General features: G+C 33.3%; 1 protein-coding gene across 5 annotated transcripts in view; it reads left to right on the top strand.

Annotated features, from left to right (window-relative positions):
* LOC106877628 (early endosome antigen 1) overlaps positions 1 to 10,580 on the top strand; it is a 115,261-nt gene that overhangs the window by 53,087 nt on the left and 51,594 nt on the right. For all 5 annotated transcript variants that reach the window (XM_014926575.2, XM_014926573.2, XM_014926572.2 and 2 more), the window contains 9 exons: positions 680 to 817; positions 1,674 to 1,760; positions 3,200 to 3,282; positions 3,787 to 3,880; positions 5,115 to 5,168; positions 5,534 to 5,764; positions 7,836 to 7,970; positions 8,740 to 8,868; positions 10,008 to 10,130. In XM_014926575.2, the coding sequence (XP_014782061.1) occupies positions 680 to 817; positions 1,674 to 1,760; positions 3,200 to 3,282; positions 3,787 to 3,880; positions 5,115 to 5,168; positions 5,534 to 5,764; positions 7,836 to 7,970; positions 8,740 to 8,868; positions 10,008 to 10,130 (1,074 nt within the window). The remainder of the gene's footprint in view (positions 1 to 679; positions 818 to 1,673; positions 1,761 to 3,199; positions 3,283 to 3,786; positions 3,881 to 5,114; positions 5,169 to 5,533; positions 5,765 to 7,835; positions 7,971 to 8,739; positions 8,869 to 10,007; positions 10,131 to 10,580) is intronic.

Below are 10,580 nucleotides of genomic sequence, written 5' to 3'. Positions count from 1 at the left end.
AACAGTCTCAAAGAGAAACTGGACCGAGACAAATTTGGCCGCCAAGTTAAAGCTATTTATAACAAAACTATTGGCTCCCGATGGCTTCAGTTTAATACTCTATCACGTGACCTTATTAGGGACCGTGATTGGTCAGTTTGCGTTCTGGCAGGAAAGGTTCGAAGAATTTGCCGCTTCAAATAATAATCAGTCACGTGATGACAAGGCTGGTGTTTTCCCCTACGTTCGCGTTTGTTTATATTTAAATGAGAAGAATGGCGATAGCAGTTTTGTATCTAATGGCGGGAGGTAGTTTCACTACAAAACTATTAGTGAAGCCAAAACAGTTAAGATGTCTGCCTAAAGTGCCATGTGATCAAACCTGTCACCAGACTTTGGTGTCTGGGGGTGGTTCAGAATATTATAGGTGATCACTAATTTGTATTGCAGGAAGATTTTTGTAAACTGTATTTTCTAAATCTGAGGGGGCAGTCACACCCAATACATCCCCTTAGCAACAGGCATGCATTCAATGAAATCGAACCCAGGCACATGTGGTTGTAAAGCAAACTTCTTAACCACGCAGCTATGCCTGCACCCTAGATTCAATTTTACCTTATATTAATTAATAACTGCATGGTCTTTTACTACCTAGATTAACTTAAAATCATTATTATTATCTTATTTACTTGTCTTTCAGTTAGAGAAAACTGTTGAAGAACGGAATTCAGAAATTTCTTCACTTCAAACCCAACTGGCAGAAATGCGTACCGATATGCAGGGTCAGTTGCATAAGAAAGAACAATCCTTGAATGAGGTGAAACAACAAACTGACAAGGTTTGAGACTTATTGTAAAGTTATTTAATTAATAATGTTTACCATTACTGTTATATGTTCTGTGAGATGCAAATGCATTTTCCAGTTTTTGTACATTCTTGGCTATATTTTATTTATTTTTACAATCCCACAGTTATATATTCTTAAAACAAAAGATCACTGTATTTTTCTAAAGCAGCCATCAATTTCTTGTGTTTGTGTAAGAGAAAGAGTGAATGTGTGTTTGTGAACTTCCATAATATAAAATCAATATGGAGAGTAAGTTGGTCTCCATTTTTTTATTATTATTTAACTTTGTGAATATAAACTATGAAATAAAGCAAAAATGTATTTTCCCCAATACTGTGTATATCAAGTTATATACACTACATGTATATGTGCTATTTAGGTTTTTTAAATTGTTAGTCAATCACACAACCAGTTTGGTCTTTTATTTCATACATGCATGAGTGTATGTACACATCCATCATTCTCTTCAATATAATTCCTTCCATAACTACTGTCATTTACTCCTCTCCTCTTCTTCTATCTTGGTTATTTTCATTCATTGCGTAGTGGGGAGCATTCCTTTATTCATTGCCTGCCACCAAACCTAATATGTGCACTCATTCTGCATTTCTTATGTTAACTCTCTCTCTATCACTCTTTCATACTCTTTCCCCCCTCTCTCTATATGATGTAAAGTGTGGCTGGAGAAATCAACAAACCAACATATTGGTTATTATTAAATAGAAATGTTAGAAGACTGCATCATGGAAATATTGCTTATAAACAGCTAAAAAGAAAAAGAATAACAGTTTGCTCCTTCATTTTTTGAAGTTGAAAATATCAAAATTGTTCTTGCTTGTTTATTCAGCTTCAAAATACCTTAGAAACCAGCCAAGTCCAAGTAAAAGATTTAGAACGAGAACTGGAAATGATGAATCAGCAGTTTGAAGCAAAAGTAAGTAAAATTAACAGACACTTAGCCATCATAAATGGATTGAATTCTTCTCTGTTATGGCCAGATTCTTGACCTTTAGCTTTGACAAAAAGGGTGGGGACTGCCATGGGTTACTTTGGGCTGTACCCCACCTGTATGTTATACTCCTTATAGGATCCTTTTTGAGGCAGTGTTTCATGACCAGATGCCCTTTCTGATGCCAACCTTTTGTCTCTTACAACACAGGGATATGACAATGTACTTTTTCTAAGATGGGAAACACACAGGAAATTTTTTTTTTTTTAATATTCAGCATAATTAACTACAGTATTTTACAAATGTTTATTTAATCATAATATAGGAGGTTTCCTTGAAAGAAAATGAACTCAGAAACATGTGGCATCATTCTAAATACCATCTACCATTGTGAAACAATGTTTACATGTAAACAATGAATGTTTATTTGAGCCAACAAAATTTCCCACAAATTACACCCTACTGACTTTAAAAACGGACATTGGATATTCTAGTCTTATATACAGTGTCTAAGAAAAATACTGATGTTCATAGCTGGAATTTCTGTGATCATAAGTTTTTTTGATTCTGTTTGACTGGGGATAACCAACAAGCATAAATACTTAAGATTTATGCTCCAGTATGGCCACAGCCTCTGGCTAAGACAAGTAAAAGTATATCTTTCATATCTCCCCTGGTTGAAATCATGGATTTAACTGACATTCTACTGAGACTCTTTTACTTACTGTTGTTGCAAATGTTAAAATTTCAAATATAGAATCCTCATAATTTTTGTTAGGTCTTTATCGAATGATGTTTGGCCAATATATTCAGATCTTGTGACACACGAAATGTGTTTTTCTCCAGTTTAAGTTCTCTTCTTCCTTATCATTTACCCCCAGGTCATCTCTGATCCAGCAGACCTATGATTAGACATTCCACCTATGACTGTCCTGGTATTATTTTCAGGTGTAATGTATCTAGGACTACTTTATAAAATGTTTTTCTTTCTATTTTTAAGCTTTAATATTATTTGTGGAAGATTTGATAGCACTTTCTTAAAGGAAAAGACTGTATGGTGGTTCCTCATTGACACACCTCTTACAGATTAATGCCATAGATGCCTCAAACATCTTTGACCAGGTCAGCAATTACATTAACAAAAACAACCACAACAATTATATGATTGAAATTAAGATTGATTTTATTGTTGTTTGGCCCTGTGCCTGATTGGATTGAGATAACCCATGATTAAAAGTATTCTGACTGTGGCCTTCCTATCATCCAATGTATTCTTTTTCAGACAGTAGGGTGTGATTTGAGAAGATTAGGTGTTACTTAAGCAGGTCAAGTGACCATGTTGAGGCTCTGCTATTGGCTTATTAAGATTGTTGTTTGTAAATGTTGAGGACATTTGTAAAAATCTAATAATTCTTACTCAATAGGAGAAATTCAGTGATGAGCTGAAGGCAGAGGTACGTGAAAAATCAACCCAACTTCAAGAAAGTTTACGCAAGTTTGCCCTGAAGTAAGTGGTTTTATATTTACTACATGTTCCCAGTAACACATTGAGATTTTTTGAATATGAAGTTTCATAGCATTTGCACACATAGAACTAGTAACATTTGAGTGTGAAGTTTAGTAACATTTGAATGTGGGGTTTAGTAACATTCAATTATTGAGATAGTAATATCCCAGTTTGGAGTTTAGTAACATTTGAGTGTGTGGTGGGGTAGTGACATTTGAGTGTGGAGTTTTAGTAATGTTTGGGTGTGGAGTTTGGTAATATTTGAGTGTGGAGTTTGGTGACATTTGGGTGTGGGGTTTGGTGACATTTGAATATGGAGTTTGGTGACATCCGAGTGTGGAGTTTAGTGATATCCGAGTGTGGAGTTTAATGAGGTTTACTTTTGGAGTTTCATAAAATTTCTGTATGATGTTAAGTAGTATGTAATTACAGAGATTATAACCAGTTCTGTTGACTGAAATCTTTAGAAACATGAATAAATAATTTGCTTTTGTTTTTATACAGTGAAGAAAAATTAAAAGAAATGGAAGAACAAACAGAAAATTTGCGTAAAGATATTCAACGGCTTGAAGTAGAACGAACTGATTTAATTAACAAGGTTTGATTTGATTCCTTTTGAAATATTATCATCATTACCATCATCGTCATTATCAACATTGATTTGCTATTGCAATCAGTAATTTTATCACTTCAGTATATCATCATCATCATCAACATTTAACATTCATTTTCTATGCTGGCATGGGTTGGATGGCTTGACAGGTTTCATAGCCTGTTTTGGCTTGGTTTCTACAGCTGAATGCCTTTCCTAATGCCAACCACTTTACAGAGTATACTACGGTGCTTTTTACATGGCATTAACACCCATGGTTTTCACATGGCATTAACACCCATGGTTTTCACATGCCACCATTACCAATGCTTTTTTACATGGCACTAGCACCAGTCGTTATGTGACACAAGCACCCACACCAATGCTTTTTATGTGGCACCTTGGTTTTAGGATCTCCATTCTGTTATGGTGAGCAGGTCTTCTCAAATACAGCAATGCATGACATATCTCAGTCCTCTATCATCTTCGTAAGGTTCAGCATTTTGAGATCGGCCTTCAATACTTCAACCCATGTCTTCAAGGCCACAAATTTGAAAGGATGAGAAAAGTAGTTGCTTAAACTGATTGTGTATAACTGATGATTATTTTATGAGTATAGAAGCATGAAAGGCAGAGTTGACTTCAAGAGATTTTGAACTCAGAATGTTGAGAGAGGAAACTATATATTATTGGGCAATTAGTTGATACTTTCCCTGAACAAAACAATAATCATCATCATCATCTTAATCTTTCATCACTTCTACAGCACTGGTTGTTGCTGCTGTTCATGGAGTCTTAACTGGCACCTCATACTTTCCTTCTATCTCTCACAATTGCCTCATGATATCAGATGGCTTTTGGTTGTAAGTGTATATAATATGTGTGTGTTTCCTTTGAGTGCTATACATATCATGTTTGCAACAGTGTATAATTGGCCCAGGGTTCAGCTCCATATTTCTTTGTTCTCAGCAGCAAGGCTCTCTTCCATTAATGATGCAATTTACACAGATCTGGAATCCTTCAGAAATACAAGACAGTTGTCATCATCTGCTACTAGAGTAATTTGACTGTGAACCTTTCACACTATCATCATCATCTTTTCTATTACCATCATTATCATCACTGTTATTGACTGATGCTATCTTCATTCATCTTAAATCAGCTTCAACTCACAGCTTCATCTAATAATAGAAATTTATTGTGGTATTTTTCCTATTTTGTATTTTTGTGATTTTTACAGATTGAAGCTGGAGAGGGCGCTGAAACTGCCATCAATCAACTAAAACAAGAAAATGTACGTACTTTTTCTGGAAATTTTCTTTTCTTTTCAAATTTCACATATAAATGCACACAAACACATAAAAATGGATGGAAAGTAAATATTTTTGCAAGAGATATGTGAAAAAGTGAGGGCAAAAAGAGAAATAAAGTGAGAAAATAAGAATAAAAAGGAGACTTTGAGAAACAGTTTAAGTAAAAAAACTGGAGAAAATTTTATATATATATATATATATATATATATATATATATATATATATATATATATATATATATATATATATATATATACATAGAGAGAGAGAGAAATTGGATGAAAGAAAGTAAAAAATATAGAAGCAAATTTTAATATCATATATTGTGGGTTTCATGTATTTCTAGAATAATCTGACTGAAAAAGTAAACAATTTAGAACAAGAACTTGATAGAAAATGTACAGAATCTACACAAGAAAGTGAATCGTTGCATACACAATTACAAGAGGTAAAAAGTCAACTTGATGGGAAAAAAGACCATGTTCAAAAGCTGGAATCAAACCTTGAAGAGAAAAATGAAAAAGTAGCCAACCTCCAGCTTCAGCTGCAACAACTTCAAGGTGAACTACAAACTAAGGTTAGAAGTCTTTTTTTTTTAATATTTTATTTTCTGAAATTAGTCAAATTTTTGTTACTATTTAACTCCAGTTGTTGTTTTAACTAAGCAAAACTATGATTAAAGCTGTTCCAATAACATTTGAGTGTGGAGTTTAATAACATGACTACCCTGTCTCATTTGGGTCTGTAGGATTACATTATGGTTTGAGGGAGAGTTGGCTTAAACTAAATCTGGTACGAACAGGTCAAGTATCTATGTAGAGATTCCTTCATTGACTGTCATTTCTTGGGAATTGTCTTGATAATTAGACCATAGATTGTGTAGGAGCTGGTTTCAGGTTGAGATATTAATGAGATGCACTATTTGCTTCAATGTAATTTGAGCAGAGTATTTCACTATGCAGGTAATTTGAACATACCTCACAGAGTGACAACTGTACCCTGCATAGTTATGGGCTGCCATTTGGCAAAGTATAGCACTTGTTCAGTGTTACAGGATTGCAACATGGAAGATTGTGAAGAGCTAGCAGAAGAGCTCAACTGAGCCAACAGTGCTCCTTATATTGATGCTGAGTGGAAAAATCTTAGAAGATCAATAGTCAGGATTGCCAGGCTCTGTCAAGAGAGTAACTGCAGCACATTCATAGGGGTAGCGTCCATTGTTGTGTACTCAGCTAATGAAAGATTCACTATGACTCAAGCTTCCAATTCAAATTCATAATAATGGAATTGGATGGTGACAGAGAGTCACGGGAGTCCATGAAAGTAGTGAAAAAAACAAATTTCCTTGTATCGTCATCACCATCATTATGTTTGCTTTTTCCTTTCTATCATGAGTTGGCCAAGATTTATCATAGCAGTATTCTACAACTGGTTGCCTTCTGTCTCACCAGCACTCACCCATATTTTTTCAAGTAAGCTATTTTTACTCTACTGGTCTTCACATGTCAAAATTGATAAGCTACAAGACTTACTTTTTACAGAAGATGCAAACGTAACATCAAACTGCTGCATGCAACAACACATGGAAAGTAAATACACACACAGACACACACATGTAACAGGCTTTTGTTCAGTCTCCTTCTACTCATTTCACTCATAAGGCATTAGTCATCCCAAAGCTATAATAGAAGACTTTTGTCCAAAGTACCATGGGAAACCTCACATTTATTATACTGGCAATGCTGCACTAGGCTTCTTCTTCAGAATAAGAAATTAATTCATCTACAAACATGAAATGCACTGAATATTGGAGTACTGCTCAAGTATCTGAGACTGTACTGCAGCCACTCACACAGATATCTTAGCCCACATATTAAAAGAAAAAAAGAAAGTAAGAAAAAAGGCCAATTATCTCATTGACAAAGATTTGCTCAACAACACATTGCAATCACTGGCTTATAAAGATACTGTTTTACTCTGCTTTTTCTATAGATTCAATTACTTTTCTTCCTACTAGTTGCCACCTTCATCTTGACCAACTCAATACCTCCTCTCACAATTTCTGATATGTCTCCACTCCTCAATGTCATACCAGACACTTCATATTTTTTATTTATTTTATATGATATATATATTTTAAGAAGACATGATTTAATAAAATGACATGTATTTTTTCATAACTTCCAGAGTGTTAGTATGGCTAAAAAAGAAGTGAGTTGATCTTGGCAAATCTATAAAAGTTTCATATTTGTGCAGAACTGTCAATGAGAATTATATTGATTTCTGACATTGACACAAGATACAAATTTTAGAGGTGGATATAGTCAATTATACAAATTTTTATCAACTGCAGGAGGATGTAAGGCAAGATGACTTTGTTGTGACATGAAATCAGAAGTTAAGCCTGGTAGCTTCATTTATTTTTAGTTCAGCTATGAAGCCTATCTCTTCTTGTCTACCATTTTCCAATTAATGTTAATCTCAACTAATTAATAAATAAATAAAAATAACAAATTCTGTAGTTTTTGTTGATAAATTCACTCACATTTAATTGATCATAGTATAAATAGTTTTAGGGAATGCTGTTATAAAATCTAAAATATAGTGTAACTTACTTTAATGTTTCTTTTTCTCTTCCACTTATTTAGAGTGAACTTCTTCTAGCTAGTGAAACATCCAGGACCACAGAACGAGTTGATCTGGAAAATCATTTACAGACTAGTCACAATCTAGTGGAGGAGAAGGTCACTGAAATTAATCGACTTAAACAAGAAATAGAACAGGTTATCATTGTTTTGGTTATTTTTTTATCTTTATCTACATTAAATAATTTCAGTTTTCTAAATTTGAATAAAACAAATGAAATTTATCTGATATGAATTAAAAGTTAATGATGTATGTAAAATAACCATATGAACTCTGTGCCCATGAACTAATATTTGGTTTTTAAATGTGGACAAAACCAGTTGTACTTCTAATAAATTGAAAGCTAGTGTAGTATATGTGAGAAAGAAATTGCAATTACTTGTGGGGGGGGGGGGTAGTCTTTAGAATGAAACTCTGCATGTAATATTTAGATTAGGATTTAAGGAAATACACAAAGTAAAGGTGCTCAAAAGTAGAAAGATTTGTGCAGCATGTTGGCTTAAATATAAATGATGGTCTTCCAGACAGTTTCAACGGTTAAGACCAATTATAACTGCAGCTGATAAAATGTGTAGATGATACATGATGAAAGAGCAAGAATATCCATGAGTTTTCTTTTCAAAACAATCTTAAATATCAGTGTTTGAAGAGCTGTGATAGGAAGACATTACTCTATATAATTTAGCATATGAGGTTTATTCCAAAAGTTTTGAACCAGACTATGATCCCTTGGACGATGGTCTCAATTCTTTTCCAGCTGTCATTAAGTATGAGGGGCTCAAAACTGGTTCTACTCACTGAAAATGGAACAATGGAATATACAAGTAAATGAAAGTTTGTTATATTAGGAATTTTACTAAATGTTAATCACAAAATTAAATGTTTTTTTTTTTATCTGTATTACAGCAAAAAGAAGAACTCAAAGGTAAAACAAGCAAAAATGATCAATTAGATGATGCCTTGAAGAAACAGACGAACTTCAACAATCAGTTAATATTGAAGTGTTCAGGAATAGAACGAGAACTAGATGAAAATGTATGTTGTCAATAATATAATCTCACTGTGAAATATGCTGATTTCCTTGTGTCTGGTATTTTTGTAACAATCATAGCTTTCACCATAATCACAGCTGTAGCCATTTTTATTGAGTATTGCAGTTGTCTTTATTTGAACATTGCAGCTATCATTATTGAACAGTGCTCAAATGCTGCCAAGATCAACTTTTCCTTTCCTCCTTTCAGGGTTTATAAAATAAGTAGCAGTTGTGCACTGGGGCCAATGTAATTGATTTACCCATTTCCACTAAAATTGCTGGCCTTGTGCCAAAATTTGAAACTACTATTGGGCATTGCTGTTGTCATAATGGATTGTTAGAACTTTTTTTATTGAATATTGCAGCTATGTTTTGTGAACATTGAATTTATCTTCAGTGTATATCAAACCTATCTTCAGTTTCTGTCTTCCTCTGATATTTCTTTAAAGAAACAAAATGGTTTCTCCTGAGGAATTGACTGAAGATGAAAGTAGTCTCACATACAGTCTCTCTGACTCTCTCTTCTATTAAATTATTGTACACTATATAATCTCTGTCAATCTTCTAGACCAAGTTGGTAGGATACCAGATAAGTAATCAAGACGTCAGTTGTTCATACATATCTTGTCACTAATACTGTTTTGTATCTGTGGCCAAAACACTTAACTCTCAAATAACCAAGACTCCCTAGCTGTAAATGAATACAACAGTGTAAGTAGTGAGTATTATAAACTTCTAAGTGCATCATAAGCTTATATTGCTGAGTTTTACATTAAATTCTTCCTGTAGATTAGCTTAGAGAGGAATGGATTCTGCAAAGCTAGCTTGGTCTCTGTATACTACATAAAGATGAAATGTTTGATAGACGTCTATGTTTCAGAGTGTTATGGGACTTGCCAAATCATCGCATGTAACCATTAATATTTGTTACTATGAAACACATATTGGCTAATTGGATTGGCTGTCTCTTGTTTTTTTTAATAATTTGTCCAAGCAATTAACAGTTAATTTTAATTTTCTAATGCTATTTTTTTTTGTTCTGTATTTATTTTTATACAATTACAAATGACTAAATGATTATTGAATCTTTAAATATTTGGATGACTGCTTTGTTCATTTAGTATTTATCTGACTTCTCTAGAAAAAACTACTGGCTCAGAAAGAAGAAACAATAAGTCAGCTGGAACAGAACGTTGAAGAAATTACAAAACATTTTAAGAAAACTTCCTCGCAATTGAAGCAAACAACAAAAGAAATGAATAAAGTAAGGTTTTTTTTTTCTTTCATTTTTATTATTATAAAGAATTTTGTCATCATCTCCATTACTAACATCATCTTCATCATCATCAATGAAGGAGCCTCTACATGGTTGCTCAGCCTGTTACAAATTGGAACCTAAGCTCCTTCAAATCTCTTAACAACAGAAGGACACTTAGGATAGTATATTCTTCAGTATGTTGAAGACTGGAGTGATCATGGATGGAATGTCTTTGAACATATGTTTGCTTAATCTGGGCTGTCTTAGAGCTAAAAAGCAATAATCATTATCATCATCATCCACGTTTTTATATTCATCAGAGAATCTAGATCCTTTTTTCTTGTTTCATTTCATATTTCTACACTTTTTCTAGTATTTGCTTAACATCTTATTTATTTTCTCCTCCTTTCTTCATAATCTTCATTTTACTTGTATATATATATATATATATATATA

This window comes from Octopus bimaculoides, chromosome 1 (genome assembly GCF_001194135.2).
Source record: "Octopus bimaculoides isolate UCB-OBI-ISO-001 chromosome 1, ASM119413v2, whole genome shotgun sequence".
In the NCBI taxonomy this organism is placed as follows: Eukaryota; Metazoa; Mollusca; class Cephalopoda; order Octopoda; family Octopodidae; genus Octopus; species Octopus bimaculoides.
Note: the sequence above shows the minus strand (reverse complement) of the source record. Positions and strands in the feature narration are given on the sequence as shown.